The sequence below is a fragment of the Delphinus delphis genome, chromosome 6, assembly GCF_949987515.2.
Source record: "Delphinus delphis chromosome 6, mDelDel1.2, whole genome shotgun sequence".
In the NCBI taxonomy this organism is placed as follows: domain Eukaryota; kingdom Metazoa; phylum Chordata; class Mammalia; order Artiodactyla; family Delphinidae; genus Delphinus; species Delphinus delphis.
Window position 1 is genome coordinate 42,532,588 of NC_082688.1, and position 18,807 is coordinate 42,551,394.

Consider the following 18,807-nt stretch of genomic DNA (forward strand, 5'->3'; position numbering starts at 1 on the left):
TATGTATGCACCCAACATAGGAGCACCTCAATATATATACGGCAAATATTAACAGATAATAAAAGGAGAAATTGACAGTAACACAATAGGAGTGGGGGACTTTAACACCCCACTTACATCAATGGACAGACCATCCACACAGAAACTCAGCTCAGATCCTTAGCTTGAGTTTACTGGTCCCTCTAGTCCTGGTCATAGCTGTCATTGCAGAGACTGACTTACGTCTCATGTTTCCACCCCCTCTCCCACCTCAGCCCCCATCTGCTGTTGGAACTGTCTCATTTAGAGCAGAGTTCTGAAGAATTAAAGATAAAGTTCCAAGTGCTGGAGTCTCAGAACCAGGTGAAGACAGTGCTTAGCTGATAGAAGGGTGTGACTTGGCCATTTATTTGGGGAAACACTCAGTGTCAAACTAGCACGTGGTGTTACCATGGGAAGTGCGTGTACCAACAGAGACCCAGATTTAGACCCAAGACTCAACAAACACTTCCAAGCTGAGTCACCTTGGACAGACTTTGACCTTGGACAGGGATTAAATAAACTATCTAATCTTTTTGATATTCAGGTTCCCTTCTGGAAAAAGAAGATACTAACCGGGTTGTGTTGAGGCTTAAATGAGAGGGAGAGGATCCTTCCCCCCTACCCCCAGCCCACCGAGTTTCTTTGCTCTCTTGCCCTCAGCCCCAGGTGGTGTGTGTCTTTCAGTCTTTCTTCTTTGCCTTTAACCTGTCCTTTTTTGTCCTATGTTTGGTTTTTTATTCTTCAAATAACCACAATATATTAGTAGAATTGAAGAACGTTTTAAAATATTGGTATCGATCAAATACATTTATATCATCTTTTTATTAATCTTTAAAATCATTTCTAACCTTTTCTTTTCAAAATCTTCCATGTCCAAAAGCAAAATCAATGACTTTTTACACATGTTTCTGTGTTTGGGGCTGCTGGTGGGGTTGGCTTTAACCTTTTGTAAGTGAATGGCCTTTATAATGCAAAAGATCCTCTACCTTGGTATAGAACTTTGGGGGGAGTCTTGATGATTTTTCTGGCTTAAGAGGGCCCAAATCCCAGGTGCTTCGTGATAATTGCATAATCTCTCCCTTCACGTCAGCTTTGTGGTATGTAGAATGTGGAAGTATTAACCTTCACTTAGGATGAGGTAGCACTGTACCCAAGGTCAACCTTGCCGGGATGGAATAGAAGCAAGCGTGGCAGCATCATAGAAGAGATGCAGGGAACCCCAGGATTCTGCAAGAGCAGAGATCTAATCTGATTCAGGATTCTAGACCAAGCTCTCACCGTATAGGACCTTCCCACAGGTCCTCAGTTAACACACGAGGTCTTGTCAGCCAAGAGTCCTCATGAAACCGGCCTCATCACAATCATCTTTCGACAATTCATATCTCACTTTTCTGCAATTGTCTGCGATATAAGACCAATGGGGGAAAACTGACTTCTCATGTTTGTTCTATTCATTCCTCCATTTAGTCGTTTTTTGAGAGCTGACTATATGGCAGGCACAGTGTTCGTGGTACCCAAATGCGTGACTCCCAAGCCTTACCCTTCCTGGACTTAGGGTGTAGCAAGAGACGTATCTGCAAACAAGCAGTTAGGGGATGGGCCCCACTGGGGTATCCACAGGCACTTTGAGAGCTTAAAGGGGGCAAGCCTCACTGTTGGGGCATGAAGGGGAAGAAAATTCCTCTAGGGTGGTGTTATTTGTGTTGAACCTTGAAGGCTAAGGCTTTAGCAGCCCGGTTGCTAGCCGCAGCTCTGAATCTGCATCAGCGTTGCCCTGTTTGCTGACTCACAGTTTCCTCATCTCTGACCTGGGAAGACGGCACCCACCTTTCCCATCTCTGGAGGTAGAAGTAAGGCAACAGGGAGGCTTGTGAGGTCGTGAGGACACTCACCTGTCGGGAGGTTCTTCTTCATGCCCCAACAGTGTGCGCCTGCAAGATGGTGGGTGTGCCTGGGCTTAGGGTTCAGTGTGCGGCTGTGAACTTCCCATCTGTCCTCATGAGACCAGTATGACTAAGTCCATTTGGTCATGATCCCGATGTTCTTCTCTGATAGTAGAGTCTGCATTAGAGTCTGATTGAGTAAATCCCCTCTTTCTCTTGCTGACAGTGTGCGCTTGCAGAGATCACTGAACAGTATGAGCCCCAGGTTTCTCATCTGTATGATAAAGATGACGGTAATAGTTCATACCTCGTGGGTTGGTTGTGAGGATCAAAGGAGATCATGTGTGTAGAGTACCAGGCACAGTGTGACTCTCTAACAGTCACCATTATTAGGACTGGGGAGTAACTAGGAAGGGGTCACAGAGAATCAGGATAAGGCTCCTGCTTGGCCATTTTCATGGTGGTTCCTGCCATGGTTGAGGTCACTGCCACCCACATAGCACACTGGGTGGTTGAGAGAGGATGAGCCACCTCTTTTCCTATTTGTGGACAGTGAAGGCAGCTGAGATTGGATGAATTCCATATCACTATCATGTATTCAAAAAATACTTTCAATTCAATAATATTCAAGATTTTAAAAGGAAGGAGGAATATTCCATTGTATATATGTGCCACATCTTCTTTATCCATTCATCCGATGATGGGCCTAGGGGTAAGACGGGAATAAAGACACAGACCTACTAGAGAATGGACTTGAGGATATGGGGAGGGGGAAGGGTAAGTTGTGACAAAGTGAGAGAGTGGCATGGACATATATACACTACGAAACGTAAAATAGAGAGCTAGTGGGAAGCAGCCGCATAGCACAGGGAGCTCAGCTCGGTGCTTTATGACCACCTAGAGGGGTGGGATAGGGAGGGTGGGAGGGAGGGAGACACAAGAGGGAAGAGATATGGGAACATATGTATATGTGTAATTGATTCACTGTTATAAAGCAGAAACTAACACACGATTGTAAAGCAATTATACTCCAATAAAGATGAAAAAAAAAAAAAATAAGGAGGGCTTCCCTGGTCGCAGTGGTTAAGAATCTGCCTGCCAATGCAGGGGACACGGGTTTGATCCCTGGTGTGGGAAGATCCCACATGCTGTGGAGAAACTAAGCCCGTGCGCCACAACTACTGAGCCTTCGCTCGAGAGCCCGCGAGCCACAACTACTGAAGCCCGCGCGCCTAGAGCCTGTGCTCCAGAACAAGAGAAGCCACTGCAATAAGAAGCCCGCGCATTGCAATGAAGAGTAGCCCCCGCTCGCTGCAACTAGAGAAAGCCCGCGCAAAGCAAAGACCCAACGCAGACAAAAATAAATAAATTAAAATAAATAAATAAATAAAAAATAATCAGGGTCTTTAAAAAAAAAAAAAGGAAGGAAATGCTGTCCTAGGCTACAACATGAATGAACCTTGAGGGTATTATGCTAAGTGATATAAGCCAGTCACAAAGAGACAAATACTGTGTGATTCCCCTTATATGAGGTACCCAGAGTGGTCAGATTCTTAGATACAGAAAGGAGAAAGGTGGCTCGGGGGAGGGAGGACTGGGAGTTGTTTCATGGGTGTGGAGTGTCAGTTCTGCAGGAGGAAAAGGGTTCTGGAGATTGCACGACAATGTGAATATACTTGACACTGCTGAACTGTAGACCTACAAATAATGAAGATGGTAAATTTTGCTGTGTGTATTTTATCACAATTTTATAAAAGCTTAATGAGCTTGTGCCAAGTGTAAGGCATTATACCTGGCCCAAGGGGAGGCAGTGTGAATAAAAGCAAATATGGCCCCTGTCTCCCCTTACGAAACTTACAGGCTGGTAAGGGAGGCATATGTCAAAGGAAGAATGACATTAATGGGCAAAAGTGCAGCTGGAACAGGTGCTCCAACCAGAAGTTCATGGTACCCTGAGAACCTAGAGTATGGGGACTTGACCTCATCAGGCAGACCAGTCCAGGTGAAGAGCAGCAGTGAGAGGGGTGAAGGGAGACCATCCCAGGAACGTGCGAGGCATGAGCCGAGGCTGCAACGAGGAGGCCATTGTGGCTAGAGTGCAGGGGGAGGAGGAAAGCGTGTTGTGAGAAGAGGATGGCGAAGACGGAGGGGCCAGACCACACGGCCTTGTTGGCCACAGTAGAGTTTTCTTTCTTCCTGAGCTGAGGGGAAGCGATTGAGGGTTTTTTTTTTTTTTTTTTTTTTGCGGTATGCGGGCCTCTCACTGTTGTGGCCTCTCCCGTTGCGGAGCACAGGCTCCGGACACGCAGGCTCAGCGGCCATGGCTCACGGGCCCAGCCGCTCCGCGGCATGTGGGATCTTCCCGGACTGGGGCACGAACCCGTGTCCCTTGCGTCGGCAGGCGGACTCTCAACCACTGCACCACCAGGGAAGCCCCCATTGAGGGTTTTGAGCCGAGGTTGGGAAGACACAGAAAAGCAGGTTTGTGTTTTGAAAAGATCAACCTGAAGGAACATTTTTTTTTTTCTTACAAGGAAAGATCTTATCAAATGCTAAGAGGTGTCTCAATTATTCACCTGGAAAAATCGTTCGAGTCCCCTAGATGTTTCTCCGGGGCCTGATGTTCACAGGGCCCTCGGCGAGAGTGCAGACGGAGACCCACATCCCATAAGTCTAAATGGTTACAGGCAGTAATCAAGCCAACAAACCGTGATTAATATGTTCTGTCCTCTTACCATGACAAACATCTCTTTATAACTAAAATGTCAAAAAAGATATGTACAGCTATGGTTTTTAATATGACTAAGAGCGAACAAAGTATCAAAGATGATTGAATTTAACTATAACCGCACTGTCTGGGTCAGTGAGATGTGGATACGTAATAAAATATTTTATAATTAATCCATCATTTCCTATTTCATAATTTTTGGCCTTCTTTATAGTAAAATCATGAATTATATTATTTTAATTAAGATTTTCATACAATTCGTGTTGTTTTAATAGAAATGCTGTTAGATGACTTTTTTATAACAAGTATACTGAATATATATTGTATATATATTTGTATATATGCAGTTCACCCATTTGAAGAATTCAACTTTTATTGAGTCATTTTAGTTCTGAGATCATTTTCATTAATTCCAATTAGAAGAAACTTTGCCCTACTGAGATCATATCAACCTGAATTGTTAAAAAAACTTCTTTAAAGCAATACTTGGATTTGAAAATGAACCATAAATATAGTATATTATGTTCCAAACATGGTAATGGGATCTCTGAGATAAATTATCTTTATCACAAAAAATATTAGAAAGAAAATATTTTAATTCCATCACACAAATGTCTGTCACTTACGCTGCACCTTTTCCTGTCTATTCAAACAATATCTCAATCTAATATTAATGTAAAGCCTTAGCATCATGTTTCACACATATTATCTGGACATCTATGCACATTTAAGAGCAGTAGGAATGGTTTGATGTTGTAAAATGTTCCTTGGCTCCCATGTACAAGTGTTGTGAGTTTGGAGGACCTCCTGAACTACAAATTGGAATATGAGGAGGGGGAAGAATATAGACGTTTGGTACAGCTAGGGATGGTGCTTCATTGTGCGAGGATCCATTGTATTCATGTATTTGAAAGAAAGGAATTGACAAGTTAATTAGCCTTTTCTCACATCCCGGTGTTTCTGCTGCTCAAACCTTCCCTGTGCTCTGAAGCAGCCCCCATCGCTGCCATGGCTGGTATTAGCAGTGGGGAAACCCTCGAATGTTTGGGGCTTTCAGACACGGATGCCAATTGTTTCGAGGTCATAGGGCAAGGGATGTCAGGGAGCAGTTCCTTGGGGCCTAAACAGTGTTAGTCACAAGAGCTGATGTTTAGGATTACTCCAAGTGACATGGGCACTCATGTGTCCTTAATAAATTGTGTGTGTGTGTGTGTGTGTGTGTGTGTGTGTGTGAGATATTTGTGGACTTCTAAAGCACAGGGTCCAGGGTGGGGACCCCTCTGCCCAGGGGTTAAGGATGGCACTACCTGCAGCCTCAACTTGCATAAGCACTCGGCAGGCCCTTTCCAAATCCACCCCCATCAGTTTACTAATCCTCATGTTGGCCAACGCTGCCAGGAGGAACTTTCTTTCTCACTCTGTTCCTTTTAAAGACTGCTGACTGCGTTTTTCACTTGTTTTGTCTTATTAGGAACTGGAGAAAGTGGCAAAAGCACCTTTATCAAGCAAATGAGAATCATCCATGGGTCTGGTTACAGCGATGAAGACAGAAAGGGGTTCACGAAGCTAGTTTATCAAAACATATTCACCGCCATGCAAGCCATGATCAGAGCCATGGATACCCTGAGGATACAGTACGTGTGTGAACAGAATAAGGTAACATGCTTAAGAGTGTTGGACCCATTTGTGAATACATGCTATACTCCTGGTTAGCATATGTATCTGAACTAAAAGATTTACTGCGTGCTTCCATCAGAGGCCTAAAGAAGCTCTTGAACTCAGATTCTGGGGTAGAGATACTCCAGAGGAGTGCGATGAATTTAGGAACAGCGCCGCAGTCTTATTTCTGCAGAAGCTCTAGCATAGTGGTAGTGTGGTGCTGCCCAGTGCGCAGCAATTCAGAAATGTGGGTAGTCACGCTGGTGAATTCTTTCAGATGCTGAGAAAAGGAAGACATACATATACATCTCCTCTTTCAGCTAAGATACCTGGTTAATTTCTTCATTGGAGCAGTGGAGATCTTGGGTTTACAATGGCCAACTTTTTAAGAATTCCCAGTCTTAGGAAAATGCCCTGCAGACTACTCAAAGAAGTCAGCGGGCTTTGTTTGTTTGTTTGGGGAGCTAGCCCTTCTTAGGAGCTAAGTGATGATTTATGAAGGGTAATGCTTGTGTCTCAACTAGCAGAGGACTCTCATAAAGTAATGGTATGGAGTTGCCATTTGCTTTCCTGTCACCGTGGGTTATTTAAAATACATATCTGTTTAAGACTATAGGAAAATAATGAGGCAGGAGGGTGGGAGGAGGAGACAAATAATATTTTCTATGGTGTATTGGAATGTAAATCCATAGGAAAATACTATGTATAAGTTCATTAAGAATCTAACTGATAGAGTTTCTTTAAAATAATTGATACCAAGTTACGACATGACATGATGATAAAGAGAAAAATTCTGTCTGATTCTCTTGTGGATCAACTGAAAAGAATTTAGCTGCTCAAATGCCAGAATAGTGGTCTAAGTCTGGACCTCAGGGACAACTTTATCATGAACTTGTGGCATCTGTGTTCATGTACATTATACAAAGAGTTTCAGAGCAAGCAATCTAATTTTTTTTTATTACTCAGTGACTGGATTACATAGGAAAACTCAACATGCACCAGATTTTAGACGTACCTTTACAGTGTGACTGCAACCTTGTGTCTTTACCACCATTTCCTTGCAGTCTTGAGGAAATGAAGGACTATAGCTTGCCCACAGCTTCAACCTTCAACAGTGTTACGCTGAAAAATGTGTGTGTGTGACAGGTGGTGGGGGGAGGGTGTTAGTGGTGGGAATTAGTCTTTAGTATATCTGATGCCAGGTAATATGAGAGATGTGTCCTGAGCCACTGGGTGATTCTACAAGTGACTCTGATTCCTTTACACATTGGTTTTGAGTATATACATTATATCTTTTTGAATGCATGCAGGTAAAAAAAGAAATCACCCTTTACAAAGTATTTTAAAAATTAGGTCATCTGTGGAAATTTAGGATTATTTCAGAGAAGAGGTATGTCAGGAACGTCCTTGCGGTAATTTTAGTTAATCTACTTTCCTCCTTTGTAAAAGGCATTTGTTTCCCCAGTCATAGTGGGGTGACTAACTGGAATTTAGGGATAGATTTGTAAACAGGCCTATTGGGAAGGAAAGGCTCAAGTATAAGTCAGTTCTGCTTATCTTGGCAACATGTGTTTGTAAAAACCTGGTCAGATTTAGTCATCAAGGTCCCTGGGTTTTTGTTTGGTTTTCCCTCAAGGTCTTCTAGAGGAACTCTGAGTTTATATTTCAAACAAAAAGGTTTTATGGGGTTTGACATTGCACCACTTTCTTGTGCTCTCTCGATATGAATTCTTTCTCACAAGGCCATGTCCCCTTTCCCACTAATCTGCATTAGTTTCCCCCAGCTGCCATAACAAAGCACTTCAAACTGGTGGCTTAAAACAGAGATTTCTTCCTTCACAGTTCTGAAGCCTGGAAGTCTGAAATCAAGGGGCTTGGTTCCACCTGGAGGCTCTGAGGGAGGCTCTCTTCCATGCTGCCCTCCTAGTTTCTGATGGTTGCTGGCAATCCTTGGTGTCCTTTGGCTTGTAGATGCTTCCATCCAGTCCCTGACTCTGTCTTCCCACAGAGCTCTCCCCTCTGTATCTCTGTGCTCACATGGTGTTCTCTTCTCTGTGTCCAAACCTCCCTCTTCCCATGAGGACAGCAGTCATTGGGTTAGAGCCCATCCTAATCCAGTATGACCTCATCATCGCTTGATTATATCTACAAAGACCCTATTTCCCAATAAAGTTACTTTCTGAGATTTGGAGTTTCCATGAATTTCAAAGCAACACTATTCAACCCAGTACAGTCTGCCCTCTGCCCCAATCCCCCAAAGAATGTCTAGCCTATAAGCAAAATACATTCACCCCATTCTAATATCCCCCAAAGATTTAACCCTAAAAACAGCATCAACTCCAAGCCTCAAATCTGATCTAAATATCAACTCAAGCGGTCCCCAGTCTCATCATTTAAATACTCTAAATCAGGAATGGGTGAGACTCTGGGTATGGTCCATTCAAGAGCAGAATTCCTCTCCTTTCACACACCTGTGAAACTGGGAAATGAGTCAGTAGTACCTCTGTCTCCTCCTCATTTGCTGTCTCTGGCTCCATTCTCAATTCCTTCTTTCTACTTCAAGTACCTGCATTCATGCTTCATAAACTTCCTCTTATCCTTCAGACATATGCCAGGGATGAACCACATAGTGACATGGCTTAAGGAGAGGCAAAAGGTTGAGTAGAAAGATCACTGGATTTGTTCCCCCAAATCTGGGCTCTGCTCATCGCTCACCTGTGGGTCTCAGGCAGCAGTCAGCAAACTTTTTCTGTAAAGGGCCAGAGAGGAAATATTTTCGGCTTTGAGGGCTATACAGTCCCTGTTGCAATTACTCAGCTCTGCTGTTGTACAAAACCAGGCATAGGTAATGCGTAAACGAATGAGTGACGCTTGCTTATAAACTCTGTTTGCAAAAGGTGAAAATGATTCTTAACTCACGGGCCAAACAAACAAAGGCCAAGAGCAGATTTAGTGCATGGTCTGGAGTTTGCTGACTCAGTCCTAGGGGAAGCCGTGTAACCTCTCCGGTCTCGCATTTCCTTGTCTGTTAAATGCAGACAGCACGTGCTCTGTCTACTTCATAAGCCAACATGAGCAAAAGGAAGTGCTTTACAAATTAAATGGCACTGGAAAATAGAAAGTTATTACTGGGGCAAGTTCAAAAGCCAGAAATCAATTCATTGTTTCTTCTGTTGATTGTTTAGGTCAGTCATTTTGATCGATTTCTTCTTTATTATTTTCTGAATAATTTTCTCTGTGGGCTAGTCCTGATTGCAAATGTGAAACTATAACAAAGTACCCTTCTTAGGTCATAAAATGATAAAATGATTAGTGCTCTAGGAGTTTAAGTAATTACTTAAGAAGCATGATCTATGTCTTCTTTTTTAAAAAAAATTTATTTTATTTATTTATTTTTGGCTGCATTGCATCTTCATTGCTGCGCACGGCCTTTCTCTAGTTGCAGCGAGCGGGGGCTACTCTTCGTTGCAGTGAGTGGGCTTCTCATTGCGGTGGCTTCTCTTGTTGCGGAGCATGGGCTCTAGGCGCGCGGGCTTCAGTAGTTGTGGCACATGGGCTCAGTAGTTGTGGCTCGTGGGCTCTAGAGTGCAGGCTCAGTAGTTGTGGTGCATGGGCTTAGTTTCTACACAGCATGTGGGATCTTCCCGGACCAGGGCTCAAACCCGTGTTCCCTGCATTGGCAGGTGGATTCTTAACCACTGCGCCACCAGGGAAGCCCGTGTCGCCACCAGGGAAGCCCGTGTCACCACCAGGGAAGCCCATGTCTTCTTTACAAAGTATTGCTTCATTCAAAACAATTGACTAGTTAAGTCAGGGATGAACAAACCTAATTAGCTTTTCTTTTCAGTCCTTCCCTCACTTCTTTTTCCATTATTTGATTTTTTTCAGAGGTAGACACTTTCTTAAAAGTCTGTAGAAGGGAATTCAGAGTGATTTTAGGGGGTTTTATTTTAAATGTTAGCAAGATTATTGGTCAGCCAGGTTGTTGAAAATCTTTGCCTATTACTTGACAGGCTAATTTTGAAAGGAAATTTATCAGAAATTTAGTAGCGTTTGGTTTTTAACCATGTTTTAACCAACATGTTTTTTCAATTAAGATTTAGCCTTGAAGATTATTTTCTCATACATTGCCTACTTTTCTTAAAAGAAATTATTCATATGTATTCACTCACTTTGTTGATAAGCCTTAATTTTTATGTCTCTCAAGAATGTCATGAGCACATATTAGAATTTATGACTTTTTGGATAAATACTACAGAGGCGTTTGCTCAGTGTCAGGACTACTAAATTTGAATTAAGCTTCTATCTTGTGTTTCCTGGTGATGATTTCACGGAAATCTTCATCTATTTTACCGTTTCTAGTGTCTCCAACTTGAGAAATTCTCACTCTAGGTCTGTAGTGTGGTAAAGGAAATCTTATCCCCTTAAAGGTTCTGCAGAATCGGCTTGGATGATTTACGTACAGAATTTCCCAAGGGCAAAGGACAGCCCTGCCTAACTTTTCAAAATGTTTGGTTCTGTATTCAGTGATCTCTAGAAAAAAAGTACAAGGTCTACAGGTTCTTTTGGTAGCTGACCCCAGCTTCTTACTTGCCCTCCTTCTTATAGGAGGTCTTCCCCACACTGGGGTCACATCGTATTTGCATGTAACGTGCACACATTTAACTGCAAGGGCTCATCCTGAAAACAAAAACAACACCTTAAAAAAGGAGAGTTAATAATTGAACAGCAAGAGGAGTATTTTGCCTGCCATTCCCCTCAAGTACTTAACTTGGAATTCGGTGTTTGTAGAAGTGTGAGGTCTGAAATTTCCTTCAAAAAGCATCTTTCTCTTCTGCGAGAAGCTTTTCCTGAATTCCAAGTCACACTTGAGGCAGTGGGCTTGGGCCCTGTAGCCACCTATAGCTCTTGAATGGCTGAATTTGGGAGGTTTAATTGACTCACAAGGTCTCCGCTGATTTTGTTTCAAGTTTTTCAGGCCCTTCATTTAGGTACACGGATGTCTTTGTCATCAGTTCCCTGTAGTGTCTTGAGTTTCAGCCCCTTGGAGCGGGATCCCCCCTCTCCTGACTGCTGGATGTATCAGGAACATGCAAAACAATGGTCCCCAGTCCCGGCTGCACATTGGAAGCTCTTGGGAGGCTTTTCTGCTGCCGCCCAGGGTACCAGCCCTGGAGAGTCGGGCCTAAGTATTCTTGGCACGCAGCCCGAACTTTTGGATTGACTTTTAGAAGCTTCCCAGGTGATTCTGATTAGGCAGCCAAGTTTGAGAGCCACTGCTATATGTATCTTAAGATTATCCGGAGGCGTTCAGTTGGGATTCTACTTTCTGATGAGCCTTTCCATAGAGGAGAGGGAGACTTCTGGTAATCTCTTCCATGGGATGACCTAATCAATCTTTATCCAAAGGTAAATTGAGGGGCCAGCACTGAGGATGTTTGTTTAGTTCAGTAGTACCGGGTGCGGGGAGGCCTTAGTGAGATGAGGTGATGGTAGCGGTGACAGCATCTCCAGGTGACATTTTTGAATTCAGGGCAGGTTCTGTGTTTTTTCCTTTGAGTCTTGCAGGAGCCTAGCACAGCATCATGGCGAGAGCTTCCAGGGATGGGGTGGGGGTCAGGGGGGAAGAAAGAGCGGCATTTCCTTCGCTGGAGTTCACATTACTGGGCCTTCTCAGTCTCCTTTTCCCGCTGTTGCTACACTGAAGTTATCGTTTCTTTTTGATCAGTAGAGAATCAGGGATGCAGGTTATATTGATAACATGCCCAAGGTATAGATATTGTTTGTAATAAAAATACCTTACAATTTCATTTTGTAAATAGAGACATTAGGAAATTAAGTAGTTACATATTTTCACTCATCATTAATAGATATTTTTATTTATTGAGATGGTAATTCACTAGGTATAAAACTTAAACATCAAATATCCAACTTCACATTTAAGCAGTAAAGTCAGGTATTTGCAGGTTAGGATTGCAGAAGACTTTTTTTTTTTTTTTTTTTTTTGCGGTACACGGGCCTCTCACTGCTGTGGCCTCTCCCGTTGCGGAGCACGGGCTCTGGACGCGCAGGCTCAGCGGCCACGGCTCACGGGCCCAGCCGCTCCTGCGGCATGTGGGATCTTCCCGGACTGGGGCACGAACCCGTGTCCCCTGCATCGGGAGGCGGACGCTCAACCGCTGCGCTACCAGGGAAGCCCCAGGAGAAGACATTTTCTAACACCAAAAAGAGCTTTGATCATGTCTCATATCTGTGTATATTTAACTCTTCCAGCTTAACTTTTCATTTTCAGAAAGAGGCTGAAGTTCTAGAAGGCTCTGTTAAGGCTGTGTGTGAGGAAATCAGGCACAGTTAAGTGAAAATGGTCAATTTATGTGGCTCTTTACAGAAGAGCTTCTCAGGGTTTGACATATGTTAAGACCCCCTTATTTTCTAATTTTAAAAACATCTGTTTAAATATACTTTTCACTCCTACTTCCTCCAATTTGAAAAGTCATATTCTGCATGAGCCTCTGGGAACAGGGAGGCCAGTGCTCAGACTTTGGCTTTGGCCCAGGGTCACTGGTTCTCTGGCACATGTTAAACTCCGGCTCTTTGTTCCCATGTCCTATTGGATATTAAAAATCGTGTGGTACATTTTTCTCCTTACTAAGAACTTGGAGTCCTAGCCAGTGTCATAACAACAACAAATTCTCCGTCAAAATCCTAGGCTGGAGTTTTTCCATTTATGCCAATAGTTCTCTGATTAATCAATGTTGACTTCAGTCTGAAAGTTGCTCAATCACAGCTTGCAGTGTAGGAGTTTGGAAAATGGGAAAGAATAGGATAAAAATAAGAAAGAACTGGTTTTCTCCTTAATCACTGTCACAAGTAAATCTGACCACCCACTACGCATTGGGAGATGAGGAAAGTTTGAGGCCAGTGATGAGATTGATTTGACCATTGAAATGTTAATTTCTTCCCTTACCTCACCACCAGGTATGAACGTACCACGTGCAAAGAAATGCTTTGAAAAAGGGAACATCTCACAAAGTTATAACCCAGGAACTAGTGTGACCATCAGGCTATTTGAACACCTATCCATCCATCTAACATGTGAAGTATTTTCCTTGAGTCTTAAATTGCATGCAACTTTGTTGCTATCTTAAAATACAAAGGGAAACATGTGAAATACCCTCACAATTCAAAACTCTTTAACAAAAGCTAGAATCGTGGTCGGTGATGCTAGCAAAATTCTTTTTTAAAAAAGTCTTACTGAAATACAGTTGATTTGCAACGTTGTGTTTAACTTCTGCTGTACAGCAAAGTGATGCAATTATATATATATATTAGGTGGGCCCAAAAGTTCATTCGGTTAGTGAATACGTTGTTCAATAAAGTTCTTCGTGAAAATGAAAAATGTCTACTTAAAACCGAACGAACTTTTTGGTGCACCCAATATATATATACTTTTTCATATTCTTTTCCATTATGGTTTATCACAGGATACTGAATATAGTTCCCTGTGCTATACAGTAGGACATTGTTGTTTATCCATGAAAATTCTTGTTAGATCCAAAGTCCTTCACAATTTGCTTTCTCTTCATGGCAGAGCCACACTCTCATTTTCTGATGGTGGAGAGGTAACAGGTGTGTTAATGCTACTCTCTTCTCAGCCCTGCCTTTTCTTATCACCCAGTTTCTTCACTGATGAATGAATGCCATAAACATGTGCCAAGAGGTAAATTAATCCCCAGGTTTGTTTTGGAGTCCTGCCAAGAGAATCATCGGTTCACCTTGTTTCATTGAATTGCGAGGTAGACTTTCTTATTGACTGGTTAATAAACTCTGCGGTATTATCCTAGGCAAAGCATTCTAGAAAGCATCCCTTATTAAGAACTTTTTTTTATTCAGGTGGGAGCTCAAATGGGATACAGTAACTAATCCAACAGAAACATAGTTAAAAGGTTTGTGTATGTGTGTCTGCGTGCATGTGTGGGTGTGTAGGTGTGAGTGAGTGGGCGTATTCACCAGTCAACCCACCTTCGGAGTTAAAACCATATACGTTGGAAACCAGAACAGCTGGCTTTTTAAATTTTCATGGACTCTTCTTTTTGGAAGCTCAGATGTTTCCAGGGAGCTTTGAGACATTGCATCGTGTGTACTTCACCGTGATTTCTTTTGCTTTTTAATTTTTATTTTATATTTGGAGGATTTACGATGTTGTGTTGGTTTCAGGTATACAGTAAAGTTATTCAGTTATGCATATACATATATCTGTTCTTTTTCATATATCTATATGAAATAGATACATATACCTATTTTCTTTTCCCATATAGGTTATTATAGAGTATTGAGTAGAGTTCCCTGTGCTATACAGTAGGTCCTTGTTGATTATTTACTTTATATATAGTAGTGCGTCTATGTTCATCCCAACTTCCTAATTTATCCCTCCCCCACAGCTTTCATCTTTGGTCACCATAAGTTTGTTTTCTAAGTCTATGAGTCTGTTTCTGTTTTGTAAAAAAGTTCATTTGTACCCTTTTTTAGATTCCACATATAAGTGATATCATGTTATTTGTCTTTCTCTGTCTGACTTACTTTACTCAGTATGAAAATCTCTAGGTCCATCCATGTTGCTGCAAATGGCATTATTTCATTCTTTTTTAGGGCTAAGTAATATTCCATTGTATATATGTACCACGTCTTTATCCATTCCTCTGTTGATGGGCATTTAGGTTGCTTCCGTGTCCTGGCTGTTATACTGCAGTGAACATTGGGGTGCATATATCTTTTCAAATTATGGCTTTCTCCGGGTATATGCCTAGGAGTGGGATTGCTGGGTCATATGGTAGTTCTGTTTTTAGTTTTTTAAGGAACCTTCATACTGTTCTCCATAGTGGCTATACCAATTTACGTTCCCACCAACAGCATAGGAGGGTTCCCTTTTCTCCACACCCTCTCCAGCATTTATTGTTTGTAGACTTTCTTTTTTTTTTTTTTTGCGGTACGCGGGCCTCTCACTGTTGTGGCCTCTCCCGTTGCGGAGCACAGGCTCCGGACGCGCAGGCTCAGTGGCCATGGCTCACGGGCCTAGCTGCTCTGCAGCATGTGGGATCTTCGGGGACCGGGGCACGAACTCGTGTCCCCTGCATCGGCAGGTAGACTCTCTCAACCACTGTGCCACCAGGGAAACCCTGTTTGTAGACTTTTGTTTTTTCATACGCGGGCCTCTCACTGCTGTGGCCTCTCGCGTTGCGGAGCACAGGCTCTGGACGTGCAGGCTCAGCGGCCATGGCTCACAGGCCCAGCTGCTCCGCCGCACATGGGATCTTCCCAGACTGGGGCACGAACCCGTGTCCCCTGCATCGGCAGGCGGACTCTCAACCACTGCGCCACCAGGGAAGCCCTGTTTGTACACTTTTTGATGATGGCCATTCTGACCCGTGTGAGGTGATACCTCATTGTAGTTTTGATTTTCATTTCTCTAATAATTAATGATGTTGAGCATCTTTTCATGTGTTTGTTGGCCATCTGTATGTCTTCTTTGAAGAAATGTCTATTAAGGTCTTCTGTCCAGTTTTGATTGTTTTTTTTTTGTTTGTGTTTTGCTGTTGAGCTGCATGAGCTGTTTGTATATTTTGGAGATAAATCCCTTGTTGGTCACATAGTTTGCAAATATTTTCTTCCATTCTGTGCGTTAGCTTTTCGGTTTGTTTATGGTGTCCTTTGCTGTGCAAAAGCTCTTAATTTTAATTAGGTCCCATTTGTTTATTTTTGTTTTTATTTCCATTACTCTAGGAGGTGGATCCAAAAAGATACTGCTGCGATTTATGTCAAAGAGTGTTCTGCTTATGTTTTCCTCTAAGAGTTTTATAGTGTCCGGCCTTACATTTAGGTCTTTAATCCATTTTGAGTTTATTTTTGTGTTGGTGTTAGAGAGTGTTCTAATATCATTTTTTTTTCTAACATGTAGCTGTTCAGTTTTCCCAGCACCACTTATTGAAGAGACTGTCTTTTCTCCATTGCATGTTCTTGCCTCCTTTGTTGTAGATTAATTGACCATAGGTGTGTGGGTTTATTTCTGGCCTTCTGTTCACCTTGATTTCTGACACTTAAAACTCTGTCAGGTTTAATTAAATATGATCTAAAGTAACATAAAATAGCTTTCATAACATAAAAACATTGTTACTGTTGCTTTGTATCTTCCCTAAATTAAATTTTAAATATTTTGGCATTTTTTAATCTGTAATTAGAAGTAAAGATATGGGCACATTTAAGTTGGCCATTTATGAAATCTGGTTAGAAAATTGTTTGCTTTTGTGTGTGAGTATATAAAGAATAGAAAGTTTACTAATTTTTCTAGATTCTCTTTTTTTTAAAGTCACAGCTAATCTAGTCTTTTAATCATTTAAATAGTTAAGGTGGAGCTAGTTGCAAAAAGGTTGAGGATGATAGGAATAACTTTGTATTTTAGGAGGCTCAAAATTCTCTCCCTTTCATTTACACTGAGAGCTCCAGTGGTTGAATGATGGCATTTGTGGGAGGCCATCATGATCGACCAGTGGCCACCAATTCTCCCCAAGACCGCAAACTCTTCCCCCTCCTGTTGTATCTTTGCTTTGTGTTGACGTGGAATGTCTTTCCTACTGAACTGTGTGGAGGCTTCACTTTGGGGTTTAATCATCATTTATCATTATTATCATGCATGTATCATTATTTTCATGCACGATCATCATGATTTGCATCAGTCCATATGTAGAGCCCTAACAATGTTAGTAATTACAAGAAAGTCTTTCTTTCCAAGTTCAAGTTAGTTCTTGGTGTAGTAGGATGAGACAATGGCTGACCTGAAATTGAATTCCTGTCCTGCCTGTCATTTATATCTTCAACAGCCTTGGGCCGATCACCAGCGCTCTCAGTCTTTGTGTTTCCTTCCTTAAGTGAGGGCTTTGTTGGCTCCCTGTGATATTACAAAATTTAAACATGTGAGTAACCTACCTTCAGAAGCAAAAAACTATATTTTTCTGTGTCCTAAACAGGTTTCTTTTTTCAGCAAAATTTTCTTTTTGGTCACTTTGTCTTATCAACTTCTTCATTAATAAGACACTACACCCAGTACAGTGTTATATATAGTATGTCAACATAGGCTATTTTATTTCATATAATCCAGGAGTTCTTTTCAGACACAGTAGAAAGTACCAGAATAAGAAACAGAAAGACACATATATCAGACTCACAGTGAGTAATCCATGTTCCAGAATATATATGGTTTGCAGATGTATACATGGTTGCATGGTATACATGCAATCAAGCACACATTTTTTTTTTTTTTTTTTTTGCGGTACGCGGACCTCTCACTGCTGTGGCCTCTCCCGTTGCGGAGCACAGGCTCCGGACGCGCAGGCTCAGCGGCCATGGCTCACGGGCCCAGCCGCTCCGCGGCATGTGGGATCTTCCCGGACCGGGACACGAACCCATGTCCCCTGCATCAGCAGGCGGACTCTCAACCACTGTGCCACCAGGGAAGCCCCAAGCACACATTTTTTGCAGAAGGATGCTGCTAGTCACAAGGAGCAGACGTCATCATGAAGGATTATAGTGCTTTTCTAGATATGAGGACATGCAAGAATTGGGCTCATAAAATCTGCTGAAAATATTTAACTATCTGAAGACCCGTTCTGCCAGTTTTTCCCAGAGCACAGAGTGCCTCATTCCTTATCCCTGCCCTGAACTCCTTTCAGGGGTGTTGAAAGTCAGCAGCTGTAGCAGCTCACGATTTAATCCTTGCAGAGGTAGATGGCAAGTGCCAATTTGTAGTTGGTAAAATGATGCGATTTCTGGTGATTTCTTCACTCCCTCCCTCCAAGAGCAATGTCCAGGCTGGCCCAGGCTGTTGGTGGCTCTGGCTGTGCACATCTGAGTCTAACGCAGGCACTGGGCTTTGTTTCAAGGGAAACCGTGCTCTCCACTTTCTTATCTACCAGGGACAAGTCATCACCGTTGTAGTTAGAGTGGTTCATTTTTATTTTTTTCTATTTGGCCAGTGATGACCCTTCTCACTGTCAGTAAAGGTGATAAACCACGCCTCCCTCCACTGCAAAGTCAAATCCTCCATTGATTTGGGTATGAAAATCTGCTTATGATAGTTCTGCATCCCTGCTTCCAGATGGGTGGTATTTCTGCCACTAGTGGTTAATGTGAATGGCTGATAATGCCTAACGGTCATTGCCACCTAGGAAACTTAGACATGAAAGCTCAACCCATAGCAGTAGTAGGCACTTGATGTGTGTTTGTTTTATGGATAAAGTGAATGGTACAAGCCCAAAGTGTTCTCTAGATGAAAAGCTGGGCCCAAGAGGAATTAAAATGGACAGCCAGTCTGGAATCCTAGGGCTTTAAGAATCTAATGTGGCCTGGCTTTCCCTTGAAGCAGGGTCCCCTGAGTGAAGGTCTCCCGGTGGCCCCCGTGTCCTCACAGTGACTCTCCGCAACCCTCCCAGGGTGCGTGCCACGTGCCACGTGCCTCTCTGAGTG

General features: G+C 42.6%; 1 protein-coding gene across 2 annotated transcripts in view; it reads left to right on the top strand.

Moving 5' to 3' along the window:
* LOC132427280 (guanine nucleotide-binding protein subunit alpha-14) overlaps nucleotides 1-18,807 on the top strand; it is a 194,919-nt gene that overhangs the window by 93,505 nt on the left and 82,607 nt on the right. For both annotated transcript variants that reach the window (XM_060014596.1, XM_060014597.1), the window contains exon 2: nucleotides 6,104-6,288. In XM_060014596.1, coding sequence (XP_059870579.1) covers nucleotides 6,104-6,288 — 185 coding nt within the window. The remainder of the gene's footprint in view (nucleotides 1-6,103; nucleotides 6,289-18,807) is intronic.